This window comes from Electrona antarctica (genome assembly GCF_951216825.1).
Source record: "Electrona antarctica genome assembly, chromosome: 1".
Taxonomy (NCBI): Eukaryota; Metazoa; Chordata; class Actinopteri; order Myctophiformes; family Myctophidae; genus Electrona; species Electrona antarctica.
In genome coordinates, this window is record NC_136806.1 from 14,937,620 (window position 1) to 14,952,619 (window position 15,000).

At 45.9% G+C, this 15,000-nt stretch overlaps 1 protein-coding gene across 1 annotated transcript in view; it reads left to right on the forward strand.

The window, feature by feature from the left end:
• Positions 1-3,874: 3,874 nt before the first annotated feature.
• LOC306915546 (fibroblast growth factor receptor-like 1) overlaps positions 3,875-15,000 on the forward strand; it is a gene marked incomplete at its 3' end in the record, with an annotated part of 60,928 nt that continues 49,802 nt past the window's right edge. Inside the window, exons 1-2 of the mRNA XM_079492929.1 lie at positions 3,875-4,014; positions 5,703-5,802. Of these exons, the coding sequence (XP_079349055.1) occupies positions 5,730-5,802 (73 nt within the window). The 5' untranslated portion in view covers positions 3,875-4,014; positions 5,703-5,729. The remainder of the gene's footprint in view (positions 4,015-5,702; positions 5,803-15,000) is intronic.

Genomic DNA, 15,000 nt, shown 5'->3' on the forward strand with positions numbered 1-15,000 from the left:
AGAGTTCTATTTTATTTGTTTGGTTGTGTAGTTTACCTTGTCATGACGTAGTTTACCTTGTCATGACGTAACTCCAAAATATTGGTGAGCTCGTTTCCCGCTTTTTAGCATTACTACTTTTAGTATATCAGTGGAGCAACTATTGGAAGATATCTCGCACAATAGTTGGACTTTCGTCGTGGCACGGGTAACCACACAACCAAAAGTAATTTTGCAGTAACCACTTAAAACCCACATACGTACGTATAGTACGTACGTATATACGTACCGGTAGTTGTATGATCAAATTGGGAAAATAGCCGATCTTCATGCCGACTGCTATTACGGCATGCACGGAAATGAGGACGGCAGGGTTCAATGTGGTTAAATCACCCCCCCCCCCCCTTCTACCTCCTCTGCTCTCCCCATCTCTCCCCTCTTTCATTCTGCCCCCAACCCTCCCTTTGGTTGACCCTCCTCCTTACAGTATGTCCCAGGAAGGGAGCTGGCCTCTGGGCCACAGGCATTACAACATACAGTAGACGTAGGCTGCTGTAGAGGCACTGTTTCTGTCGCCACTATCGGACAACCAAGAGAGCGTCGACTGTACACATTTGACGCAGTGGTTTGCAAATGTTTTAAATTGAATTGAAAGGAACCTTGAACCCTGAGTTTCAGACCCCCCATAACTCCACTTCCATTTATACACTTCAGTAGTTGCATTATGTCGTCCACTATATCAGAGTTACAGCCCTGTAAGGGTCCATCGATTGTTTTGGATCCTAATCTAGTCGTTTTCCCCGTCGTCACCCTGGAACCCCCCTCCACGGACGGACGCCACCTTGAGAACCACAGCGTTAACCCATACGCCATCGTGTCACACTCACACGGCCGCGCAGCCAGCGGCCAACAGGGCATGAACTGTTGTCACCAACCCCACTAAAGCCAAAACTAGCTAGGTTAGTCCGTCCTCGCGTTCTCGTAACGGCACGGAGAAAGGAAATGTGTACAGCTCCACGACGTTACACGACATATCATCCACTGTTCCTTGTTGCAATCCACCCACAGGTTGTCCATTCTCAGATTTGTGTAATTTATGTTAAATATTATTGTTATTTACCGGGGTGCACCACCACCACCAGAGCTGTGTTTGTTTCAAAGCACTAAAGAATCCACTTTGGGAGTAGAGTTGTTGTACCCTGACATGTCGGACACTAAAACCTCTCTCTCTCTCTCTCTCTCTCTCTCTCTCTCTCTCTCTCTCTCTTCTCTCTCTATCTCTCCTATTCTGCCCTATCCCTCTCTCTCAGCCTCGCTCAGTTCAAGGCTCACACATTTTATCTTCACACTTTCATTGGATTTCTGCATTTAATGGCGTCATTAATGAGCCAGAGGTTTTGTGGGGGGAAAAAAAACGTTAAAATTGATGCTATTATAAATTGATAATTGTCCGTTTATGTCATGCGATGACTCATTCCTGTCAATATTGGATGTGTAACAAAATAAATCGTAGACGACAAGACGAGATGTTTGTGTTTTGTTATTTCTCAACTTTCTCGACTGTGGTGACTTTTTTTTAACCGATTTACCAAGTCACTTAACCAGGATTAAACCAGCCCGGGGCGGTTGGCTCAACCGTTTGGGCATCTAGGCTGCTGAGCCAGCCTGGCGGCGTGCCGCGGGTTCGACTCCCGATCCCGACAGCCCTTGCCGAGTGTCTTCCCCCCCCCCCCCCCCCCCCCCCCACATCTCTCGCCCCATTTCCTGTCGGTCTACTATCGATCTATCAATAAAGGCAGAAAAAGCCAAAACATATATCTTTAAACCATTGTGATTTAAAAATGTGTTTTCTGGGTGCTCGGGTGGCGCAGTGGGAAGGTCGCTGCCCACCACCGCGAAGACTGTGGGGTTGTCCCGTTCCGATCACATGATCAGAAGACTGTGGGGTTGTCCCGTTCCGATCACATGATCAGAAGACTGTGGGGTTGTCCCGTTCCGATCACATGATCAGATTGAAGACTGTAAATGGTGCATTTATATAGCGCCTTTATCCAAGGCGCTTTACATAGATTGTGCATTACATTCACCCATTCACACACACATGCATACACCGATTGCGGCGGAAGCCATGCAAGGTACCAACCCGCACATCGGGAGCAATTTGGGGTTCAGTGTCTTGCCCAAGGACACTTCGACATGTAGCCAGGAGGAGCCGGGATTCGAACCGCCAACCCATGGATCATTGGACGACCTGCTCTACCTCTTGAGCCACAGTCGCTGGCTCAACACTGTGGGGTTGTCCCGTTCCGATCACATGATCAGATTGAAGACTGTGGGGTTGTCCCGTTCCGATCACATGATCAGACTGTGGGGTTGTCCCGTTCCGATCACATGATCAGATGTTCAAATAGTTTTCAAATGATCGGAATCGTATCGGGAGCAAAGAAATGTGATCGGGACATCCCTAGTATCAATATTATATCCATCCATCATAATATTAGACTGGAGTGGATATTGTCTGTGATTTTTGATATTGTACTACTGTGATATGGTATAAGTGTTCTATAAAACAAAAATAATATTGTATCGTGAAAAATCGGTATCGGCAAATGCTCAAAATCAAAAGATCGGAATCTGATTGTGAGCAAAAAACCTGATCGGGACAACAATAGTACAATTCCAACTTTCCAAGGGAGCCCAACTCGATGCAGGTACCAGCGCTGTGTGTGTGTGTGTGTGAGTAGGTACCAGCGCTGTGTGTGTGTGTGTGTGTGAGCAGGTACCAGCGCTGTGTGTGTGTGAGCAGGTACCAGCGCTGTGTGTGTGTGTGTGTGAGCAGGTACCAGCGGGGGGGGGGGGGGGGGGGGTGTGTGTGTGTGTGTGTGTGTGTGTGTGTGTGTGTGTGTGTGTGTGTGTGTGTGTGTGTGTGAGAGAGAGCAGGTACCAGCGCTGTGTGAGTTGTGACCCAACTACTATACTTGAGTAAGGACAGATTTGAGGTACCTTTTACTTAATATACATTAACCAATTAAGCCCTTTTATATACCATGTGTTTTATTCAACTACAATTATATGGCAGCTTTAGTTAGACATGATTTAGAGTATTAATACAAAACATTGTACGGTACACTAGTGACTAGTACCCACTAAGACCTATTTTATGGCTATTCGAATATTGAGTTTGTAGCTCTATTTGTGGATTACTCAAATTTAATTTTGAATACATTCCTGCACCATTGGAATGCATGAATACAAGCCTTTTACTTGTAAAATGGTATTTTTATATTCCACTTTTACTAAAGTTTAAAAGATAAATAAAGCAATCTCAGTACGACTAGTGACTTCTTCCACCACCACTGTTGCATACACGTGAGTTTCTCAGTTCATTTTAGCCTCAGACGTTGAATTACAAATTCAGCAACCCGCCACAAGGTGCCGCCGTTTCTCCACAACGGCACAATATCAAAGCCAAGGCTTTCCCTAATTAGGCAGCGGTGAGCCAGATGTGAACATCAGGTCAGGATCAGACAGACACACTCCCCTTTTCACGCCGCCGCCTCCTCTCTTCCCTCGTCTCCTCCACTTCTCTCTTCTTCCACTCTTTCACCAGACGACGGTCTGTGTGTGTAGTCAGTCAGAATAGTTCACCTCCTCATACCACGACAAAAGAACAACTTTAAAAGGATGGACTGGACGCCGCACACACACAGTGGGTGACGGAGGCGGAAAAAAGCATCTGCCAGTTAGTACGTGGTGAAAACAACTCACCAACTCTCTTATGCCTGTTATTATTTGGTTCCGTCTGATCTTCGGTTGCGTGTGTGTGCTTTAATATGACCCGGTCGGTCGTATCGATAATGGACATAATATATATAAATTAGATGATCATTCATGACGATGTGGGATTATGATGTCCGTCTGCCGTTGTCTTACCTGACGTCTCTCCACTAAGACTTAATTGGCTTCCAATTTAAGTCTGTGTTGTGTTGATTTCCTGGGAATAGAAGAAGTCCACGGTATATAATAAACAGTCACGTGAGTATAATAGCCTATACTACTAATTCACTGAACCATGTGTGTGTGTGTGTGTGTGTGTGTGTGTGTGGGGGGGGGGGGGGCACTGGGGGTTATAATTGGAGGAGGATGTGGGATGGATAGACCACCAACAAGGCGTATATTTTTAACTATAGGCTACTATTTTTAACGGATAATTGTTTGAATTACACATATGGGCTATTTATGTCTTTCTCCTAGTGATAGCTTACATAATTAAGGTAGACAACTCAAGTAGTGTCCTTTACTCTGCTTATATTGTTTGCTTGCTTGTTTTTTCTTTCATAATAAAATCCAATAAAGTAAAGCTGTGAACAATTGTACTGCACTACTGTAGTGGAGTTGGTAGAGGTTTTAAGAGGAAGTACAAAGCATGTACCTCAGTGGGTCTCAAACAAACCTTTTCCATGTCAAGGACCACCAAATCCACCCCCTCCATAAGCGAAGATTTTTATTACGGCTCTAGCTGTCATTCTCAATAATTTTAATTTCAAGGACCCCCAGTTTGACATGCATTAAGCTACAGACCCCCATTTAATGGCATTTCTATCTCTGGGAACCCCCAATTTATATTATAAAATCAATGTTAATTTAACTGTGTACAAAATTTGTACACTTACACTTACAGACCCATAAAAGTCCATTTGGTTCCTAACTGTCATTCAGCTGGGGACCCCCTGGAACTCCCTCAAAGACCCCTGAAAGACTCCCTCAAAGGCCACTTTGAGGTTACATGCTACAGCACTTAGCTGAATGTACTGAGTTACTTTCCAATGCTGAATGTAAGGGTCCCTTATCCCAGATCTTAACAGCGGAATTATTGCCTCTTGACAATTAACAGTACAGTACAGTACAGTACAGTACAGTACAGTACAGTACAGTAGGCCACTTGTGTGAATGCATGCACCTCTCATCACATTTGGTAGGCTAGTTAGCATTGGCAACATAGCTGTAATCTCTGGAGGTGTTTTTTTTAGGGGGGATTTGTTTAACTATAGGATAAACTGCCTTCTCAGATTTGTGAGTATGATCGACATTTTTCTCACAGTCAGTCAGCAGCTCTTAGTGTTTGATTATTGCAGGATCGGGGTTGCATTAGATTTTTTTTTTTTAAATTTTATCCCTTCATTTTGTAACCCATTTTTTCACCCCTGTGCCAATTATCTAATGTGATCCTGGGCTTTCTACACACCCTCCGCCAACCTAGTCCCCATATATGGGGTACATGGGGAGAGCAACGGACTTGAACTCATGCTTCCTTCCTGCCTGAGTGTCCAAGTTGCTCCTTTACACGTGACAGGTTGCATTAGAATGAATACGGGGCGGTGGTGGCTCAGGGGTAGAGTGGCTGGATGGTATAACCACAAGGTTGCCTGTTCGAACCCGGGCTCCCCCAGAGTTAGTGTCGAAGTGTCCTTGAGCAAGTCACTGAACCCCAAATTGCTCCTGATGTGCTGGTTGGTGCCTTGCATGGTTTCCGCCGCCATCGGTGTATGAATGTGTGTGTGTGTGTGAATGGGTGAATTGATGCACAATATATGTAAAGCGCCTTGGATAAATGCACTATATACTGTAAATTTACCATTTATGAAAATATGTATTTTAATTCCTAATTCATATAATCTCCATGTTTAAAGTATGTATATACATTGTGCTGTGTCTTATTTCAGCTCCTTGCCCTGCAGTGTGTGAAGAAGATGGGGCCGGTGGAAGTGTGCTTTACTTTGAGCTTAATGATGCTGCTGCTGCTTACCTCAGTGAAAGCCAGAGGTAAGGCACTGTGTGTGTGTGTGTGTGTGTGTGTGTGTGTGTGTGTGTGTGTGTGTGTGTGTGTGTGTGTGTGTGTGTGTGTGTGTGTGTGTGTGTGTGTGTGTGTGTGTGTGTGTGTGTGTGTGTGTGTGTGTGTGTGTGTGTGTGTGTGTCAGGGAAAGACTATAATCCCACCCTCTCGTTCTCCTGTGTAATTAGGCTGGGGGGTGGTCTACTCTAAATCTGTTTTTGAACCCAGGACTCGGGCTGGATAAATTGTAGTCCGTGACCCGTTGTGAGCTTAAAGATGGCCTGTTTTTAGACCCGTTGTGAGCTTAAAGATGGCCTGTTTTTAGAGGCTATGTTCACTATAACGTTGTTGCCGGGCAGAAAGGAGGTGCTCTGATCGATCGGCCACAGATTTAACTCCACAGATGACTCGATCGGAAATTTACCCAATTTGAAGAAACCGATCTTGTATGGGTAAAAAGCACAACACAATTCGTAGATGAATGCCCTATACTTGATCATACAGTACTACAGCGTGTTAGCTTCACACACAAAAATATCACAAGTAACAGACCCACATATTCCACAAGCATGAGTTTGTAGATCTGCTACTTTTGCAATTTTAGAACTTGAATTTCTGAAAAGTGACAGTTTTGGACATAACAGAGGTGACTGCCAGGTGATATTGATTGTCCTTTTGAATACTTGAGTTAAAAGTATGTACATTAATTTGTGTCCACCCTGGGACAGGGAGGTCGGGGGTTCGATCCCCGGCCGGGTCATACCAAAAGACTATAAAAATGGGACCCAGTGCGTCCCTGCTTGGCACTCAGCATCAAGGGTTGTGTTGGGGGGTAAGTCCCTGCGACATACTAGCGTCATGTTCAGGGGGTGTACTTGTACATCAAGCTGCCAGCACGCTAAGGAAACAGGAGATAGGCTCCTGCCCCTATGGGCCTCATGGCTCGGCAAGGCTTACTTACTTTTGAATACCCCAGTATAAAAAATAAAAAAAAAGAATACTCCAGTTTCCAGTACCTTAGCTTTAGTACAAATGTGACAGAGCAACTTTCACGTAGTGAAGTAATTTTTGACCGGGAGGCATGTCTATAGTTTGACTCCAGTATTCCTGTGGGGGTTGAGTATATACTTTGTCCGGTAACAAGACAACTCACCCCTTTTCCGTTTTCCTCCCGGAATTTTCCCCAGTGAGGGGTGGGAGAGGCTGGACAGCAGACGGCTGGACTTTGAATTTCTCTAACTATAAACTTTCACGACAGCAGACAGCCTAAGTACAAATATAATTTATGTAAAGGCTACTACAGTGAAGTCGGTTCACAGAAGTTGTTGTGGCTATGTGGGGATTATCTGACGAGGTACCATTTGAGTGGGCAAAACCTTACATATACTAAATAATACTAAATTGTTTATAGGGTCAATATAAGTAAAATAATATAGCCTTTCCACAGGAGTATCTTTTTATATTTTTCCAAAAAGAATACAAACCGCCAATAGCATATTACAAAGTTATCCCCCTCACTGGGGAAAATTCCGGGAGGAAAAACGGGCAAGCACCGGGGTGAGTTGTCCAGTATTCCTTTGTCCACCTATAATGTGAGAGCGGTCTTTGTCAGTCCTGCTGCTTAATGCACCACGGAGTGCTTTGCTTCTCTCTCGCTCCACCAGTGAAAAACAACAAACCTGCAGAATTTCTTTCATTTTCTTGGAGCGGAAACTTCACAAAAATGCCAAAAATCTGGTGTGAAAGGCATTCGCACGCATGCACGTGCACACACACACACACACACACACACACACACACACCCACACACAGTTTTGTAATACTGTACTTTTGAGGACCTCAACATTTTTAGGACAGTGATTTTATGAATGCCATTATTAATCAATTTACCCCATTTTATTTTTATCCGAAACTCTGAAAAAATAGCAGATCTACAAGCGGACAACGTGTCGCTCTGACTGTGACGTGTTGTGTTCTTGAAGATTGGCTATTTTCCGGTGCTCGACACCAGCGCGCGCCTAAGCTTTAAATCAGGCATAACCCTGTCTCTAATCCCTAGACCTAACCTCTAAATGTTTCATCCTAACACTAAACCCAAGATGAATCTTTTTCTATTTGTAAATGTATCTGTACAAATCTGTTTTAAACATAAATCAACATTTTTTTTCTTGTGAGAAACAGGAAAACTGTCCTCACAATACTCTTGTGGGGACACTTGGTCCTCACAGGTATGTTAATACGTACGTACGCACGCACGCACGCACGCAGACATGCACGCACGGAGGGTGAAGAAATGGGTCTTTATGTAGTGAGGTGTTTACCTAGCCACAGCTTAGGCCAGGGCCTCTCTCCCCCTCCTCTGTGCGTGGAGGTGTTTACCTAGCCACAGCTTAGGCCAGGGCCTCTCTCCCCCTCCTCTGTGTCTTTATGTAGTGAGGTGTTTACCTAGCCACAGCTTAGGCCAGGGCCTCTCTCCCCCTCTAGGGTCTTTATGTAGTGAGGTGTTTACCTAGCCACAGCTTAGGCCAGGGCCTCTCTCCCCCTCCTCTGTGCGTGGAGGTGTTTACCTAGCCACAGTTTAGGCCAGGGCCTCTCTCCCCCTCTAGGGTCTTTATGTAGTGAGGTGTTTACCTAGCCACAGCTTAGGCCAGGGCCTCTCTCCCCCTCCTCTGTGTCTTTATGTAGTGAGGTGTTTACCTAGCCACAGCTTAGGCCAGGGCCTCTCTCCCCCTCCTCTGTGAGGTGTAGTGAGGTGTTTACCTAGCCACAGTTTAGGCCAGGGCCTCTCTCCCCCTCCTCTGTGCGTGGAGGTGTTTACCTAGCCAAAGTTTAGGCCAGGGCCTCTCTCCCCCTCCTCTGTGAGGTGTAGTGAGGTGTTTACCTAGCCACAGCTTAGGCCAGGGCCTCTCTCCCCCTCCTCTGTGTATGTAGTGAGGTGTTTACCTAGCCACAGCTTAGGCCAGGGCCTCTCTCCCCCTCCTCTGTGAGGTGTAGTGAGGTGTTTACCTAGCCACAGCTTAGGCCAGGGCCTCTCTCCCCCTCCTCTGTGTGTGGAGGTGTTTACCTAGCCACAGCTTAGGCCAGGGCCTCTCTCCCCCTCCTCTGTGCGTGCGTGCGCACATGCGCATGCACTGTTTTCTCCACCTTCACATTTACAGTTGGCTGCCACCGATATTGTCCCTTATCATTTGACCCATTTAGGCCTGACCTCAAAATTAAAAAAAATCCTTCTAAATCCTCCAGTTTTCTGAAATAAATATTTTCACGATTTTTCAAAAATAGCAGACCTACAAGCTCGTAGCGCGCCACTCGGTGGCGCGCTATGAGCTTGTAGATCTGCTATTTTTCAATAGCAAAATTATAACATAATGTTTAAAACACCAAAAGGGGTTCCCGCCCAAAATGGGTTAACTGTCCTTTTGCGCAGATCACGCAAACCTCAGCAAAAAGAAAAGGACAATATCGATGGCCTCCAACTGTAGCTCCAAGTTCACTATATTTATACTTGTATTCGTTTCACTCAGGTTATAGGAATACGTTTAGGGTTTGGCATAGTTTTACTGAGGTTATAGGAAATTAGGAATAGGTTTAGGTTTACTTTAGCCATAGTTTTACAGAGGTTAAGGTTAGGAATACGGTTGGGTCAGGTTCAGGCAGAGTTTTCCTGAGGTTACGTTTATAAGAATCGTCATCATTCAAGTGCCCTCGATATCTGCTCTCTGTTGCTCATTGCCACACCAAGTTCATTCCCAGTCAGTCCTACTCAGAACATCTGGACATGTGAGCGGTCTTGTTCCTCTTGGTGGGAGAGGAAGAGTACTTTACTCTCCTCAGAAGGATATCCACATCCAAAATGGCCTGGTCTTTGGCTCTGTGGCAGTGTCCAGCGAAGCAGAGTCTTCTTTGTGCCACAACAACGACGAGATGTAAGGGATGCCTCCGTAAATCTGAGCTTCAGTTGGATGGTTCCTCCATGAAAGGTTCTGGACTCGCATGAGGAGTCTTGTGTATGTGTTCCGTCACACACTAAAACAGAACATAGACAGCTTGTAGGTCTGCTGTTTTAAATCGGCTTGTACTGTAGGTCTGCTGTTGAACCCACAATAGAGATGCTAGCATGTGGATGGGAGGGGTTAAGTTTTTAGTTTGTTTCAAGAAAAATCACACTTGTGTGAAGTGAGGGGCGCAGCGAGGGCAGATGACGTCTTATGTTGTCATTTACGGCCCTAAACAAACATTAAAGTCCATAGACTTGGCTGGCCTATGACGTAATTTCGGAATGCTGTGCATTGAAGAGGCATAGCGCCCCTCAAAAAGAAAAGGTGTGTGTGTGTGTGTCTGTGAGAGATATTTCTGTCTTGTTGGCCTGATCTCTTTAGTCTGTAGCATACAATGGTCTCTCTCTCACACACACACACACACACACACACACACACACACACACACACAGATCACGCACACACACACACACACACACACACACACACACACACACACACACACACACAACCACAGCAGGCCGCACTGACCCCCACAAGCACTGTTGTGTGTCACTGTGGGTGTGTGTGGGGGGTATCTACAGTATGCACGACTGCGTGTGTGTGTGTGTGTGTGTGTGTGTGTGTGTGTGTGTGTGTGTGTGTGTGTGTGTGTGTGTGTGTGTGTGTGTGTGTGTGTGTGTGTGTGTGTGTGTGTGTGTGTGTGTGTGTGTGTGTGTGTGTGTGTGTGTGTGTGTGTGTGTGCGCGCGCAATTTAAAAGGAAGTCAACATTGTCCTTGGAACGAGCCCACCCCCTCTGTCATCCTTGGAATGCCAGAGTCAGGAAACTGTGTGTCGTACGTACGTACGTACTGTACGTGCACTTTTGATATTATATTCTTTAGACTGATGCTAGAGTCTTGGTTTACCTATAGATTAGATTGAGGCACTACACTGTCTCTCCGATTTATAAGCCCATCTCCGTATCTGTCACTCCTCGTCCCTCTTATTCCCATATATGGAGATCCCTGGCAGTGATGTAAATAGGTTTTCAATGTAATGAGTCCCGGGATGCACAGGTGGTCATTCCAATGAGTCCCAAAAAATTCTTATGAGTCCCAAAAAAAATCACACCTGTGTGAAGTGAGGGGATGCAACTCCGTGTTGGGGTTCGCGGGGCGGGGGGTGTTCCAGACCCCCAGGAACACGCCCAGGGGGCCGGGCCGGTTCCGGCGTGCCGCGTCACGTCCGAAACGGTTGAGAATGACAGAGTTACCGTGTGGCGGCCCCTCTACTGTACTGTAATGTACTGGCACCCCCGAAAGCATACAGTTAATACGTGTGTGTTTGTGTGTGCATTAGGTTGCGCACAGATGGTGAAAAACAACCATGCTGTTTTCGTGCTCATACCCAGACACCCAGACACCCAGCCACCCACCCACACACATAGCTCCGTAAGGGAGTGGTTGCACCACTCAAAAATAATAATAATAAAACATTTTTTATTTTATTTTATAAAAAAAAAATATATAAACATATCAAATAGGCCTATACAGTATATTTATGTTAATGTAGGCTAGTAGTATTAGCAAGCACAACTCAGTAAGAAATACTAATAGTGGGCAACAGTGGATTTAACATAGCTTAAACCAACCAAAAGTTGTTTGCAGTTGCAATTATTATACTTAGTCAAAATATCGGCGTGTGTTACACAATGTGTGTTTCCCATTGAATCGGGTCTGCTTGTCACGCTAAAACATGTTCCCCTAAATATTTCTGTCGGAGGCAGCGCCGTTTAGTTGAGAGAGTTGCGACATCTCCGTTCACTGCTTATTCGTGGGGCTGCATGCGTCACTGATCACTCCATTGTCGTCACTCTCTGTCTCTAAACAGCTCTAGTCTAGAGGCTGCGCTGAGTGCGCTCAGTCAGAGCCAACATGGCGGCGCACAGCGCGCTGTGTTGACAATGTTGTTACAGACTAGTGGTTCTACAAGAACGATTCCTACGTGGATTTTATGTTTTATAACATAGAATGAGGTCGGATGCGGGCATGCAAAATGATCGTGTCCGTAGATTATTGTTTTACCGCATTTTTCCCCCCCGCGATTTCTTTTTTTTTTAACGTGGATTATTATTACTGTGTAGGCCTACATGCTGACTGAGTACAGTAGTGCATCCCAGGGACGCAAAGGATGAGCGCAGGTTGCGGCCCAAAACTATAAAGTGCGTTTTGGGACGCAAAACGCACCCTATTTACATCACTGCCCTGGTGTCATCAGTATAGGCCCATATATGGGAATTCCCCCTTTTGTGCCCGTATATGGAGCTGATTGATGTGTTTGTTCCTGATGCCATGACCACACGTTGATGTTAGACAACGCACTCTGGTATACTTTTCTACTTCTACTGCACAGAGCTGCCTTGGACCCTCTTTTAAGTTCGCCACCCTCTTACCTAAATGGTAAATGGTGCATTTATATAGCGCCTTTATCCAAGGCGCTTGTACCTTGCAAGGTACCAACCAGCACATCGGGAGCAATTTGGGGTTCAGTGTCTTGCCCAAGGACACTTCGACATGTAGACAGGAGGAGCCGGGATTCGAACCGCCGACCCATGGATCATTAGACGACCTGCTCTACCTCTTGAGCCACAGTCGCTACTCCTTCCACATTGACTCACTCAAGGTATAGAACTTTTAAAGAACTCGTGTGCTGTAGTATTTGTAACCCTCTCCAAAGAGCACCTGTCTGCAGTTTTTCTAGGCCTGACGTCGAATAAAATTAAAAAAAAGTCTTCTGAAAGAATATAATATTCGAAGATTTGTGCCACATTTTCACGATTTTTCAAAAATAGCAGACCTACAAGCTCGTAGCGCGCCACTCGGTGGCGCGCTATGAGCTTGTAGATCTGCTATTTTTCAATAGCTAAAGTATAACATAATGCTTAGTTAAAACACCAAAACGGGTTCCCGTCCAGAATGGGTTAAGGACCTACAAAGCGCTTCTTCTTTTCTTCTTTCTTGGCACTCCGGTATATACGTCATCAATAGTCATAACCAATGATGATGTCATTTGACAACAAGTCGTGTGTGCGATATTGTTGCTGAAGTCTAAACCCCCGTCGAGCGTGTTTGTGAGTGCGTTTATAATGAACGCTGCTCGTACGCTGAGAACCTCGTTCACCTTTGCTACGCGTCGTGAAATCGATCAAGTCGACCGCACGGTGATCGTCATCGTTGACCCATTCTGGACGGGAACCCCTTTTGGTGTTTTATGTTATACTTTAGCTATTGAAAAATAGCAGATCTACAAGCTCATAGCAAGGAGAAGAGGAGACGGACACACACGGCCCGTCCACCGTCTACCTGCAGGTGGCGCTCTGTGGGAGCAGGGCCGACGCTGCAGCTCTCTGCGTCTTCTCGGAGTTCAACAGGTAGCCTACCTGTTGAACTGTGGCGAGGGCACAGAGAGGCTCATGCTCATGCAGGGGCAGCGGTGGCTCAGGGGTAGAGTGGCTGGATGGTAACCGCAAGGTTGCCAGTTCGAACCCGGGCTCCCCCCAGAGTCGGTGTCGAAGTGTCCTTGAGCAAGACTCTGTCTGTAACCCCTAATTGCTCCTGGTGTGCTGGTTAAATGGTAAATGGTAAATGGTGCATTTATATAGCGCCTTTATCCAAGGCGCTTTACAGAGATTGTGCATTACATTCACCCATTCACACACACATTCATACACCGATGGCAGCGGAAACCATGCAAGGCACCAACTAGCGCATCGGGAGCAATTAGGGGTTCAGTGTCTTGCTCAAGGACACTTCGACAGTAACTCTGGGGGAGCCCGGGTTCGAACTGGCAACCTTACGGTTACCATCCAGGCACTCTACCCCTGAGCCACCGCCGCCGGTTGGTGCCTTACATGGTTTCCGCGGCCATCAGTGTGTGAATGGGTGAATGTAATGCACATTCCGTGGCTCAGCGGTCCAGGCACCTTGGCTGGTAATCCAGTCTGGCAGTGTGCCGCGGGTTCGACTCCCGATCCCGACGGCCTTTACTGCATGTCATCCCCCCATCTCTCTCCCCATTTCCTGTCAGTCTACTGTCTGTCCCTCCATAAAAAATATAAAATAAAGGCGAAAGCCACAAAAAAAAACATTAAAAAAAGAAAGAAAGTTGAAAGCCACAACAAAGGTCCATTTATTCATTCTGCATCTGAGCCACGGAACCACCATTGATTTTAGCCTCTCAGACCCAAAACTAAAGCATATTTTGTTATTGTTACAATTCCATACTGTATTGGAACTGTATTGAGATGTTGATCAAAATAACAATTAATGTACATTATTTTATAGACTTCTTGTAAATTAAGTAATGCGGTTGTTTAACAGCAATTTATCTCCCGAGAGCGTGAAATGAAACCAAATGGACCGCAAGGGTCCATTTGGTTTCATTTCACTCTCTCATGAGTTAAATTGCTCATGAGGGTGAAGGGTTCTATAGGCTGGAGCCTATCTCTGTGTTTCTATAGGCTGGAGCCTATCTCTGTGTTTCTATAGGCTGGAGCCTATCTCTGTGTTTCTGTAGGTGAAGGGTTCTATAGGCTGGAGCCTATCTCTGTGTTTCTGTAGGTGAAGGGTTCTATAGGCTGGAGCCTATCTCTGTGTTTCTGTAGGCGAAGGGTTCTATAGGCTGGAGCCTATCTCTGTGTTTCTGTAGGCGAAGGGTTCTATAGGCTGGAGCCTATCTCTGTGTTTCTGTAGGCGAAGGGTTCTATAGGCTGGAGCCTATCTCTGTGTTTCTGTAGGTGAAGGGTTCTATAGGCTGGAGCCTATCTCTGTGTTTCTGTAGGTGAAGGGTTCTATAGGCTGGAGCCTATCTCTGTGTTTCTGTAGGTGAAGGGTTCTATAGGCTGGAGCCTATCTCTGTGTTTCTGTAGGTGAAGGGTTCTATAGGCTGGAGCCTATCTCTGTGTTTCTGTAGGTGAAGGGTTCTATAGGCTGGAGCCTATCTCTGTGTTTCTGTAGGTGAAGGGTTCTATAGGCTGGAGCCTATCTCTGTGTTTCTGTAGGCGAAGGGTTCTATAGGCTGGAGCCTATCTCTGTGTTTCTGTAGGTGAAGGGTTCTATAGGCTGGAGCCTATCTCTGTGTTTCTGTAGGTGAAGGGTTCTATAGGCTGGAGCCTATCTCTGTGTTTCTGTAGGTGAAGGGTTCTATAG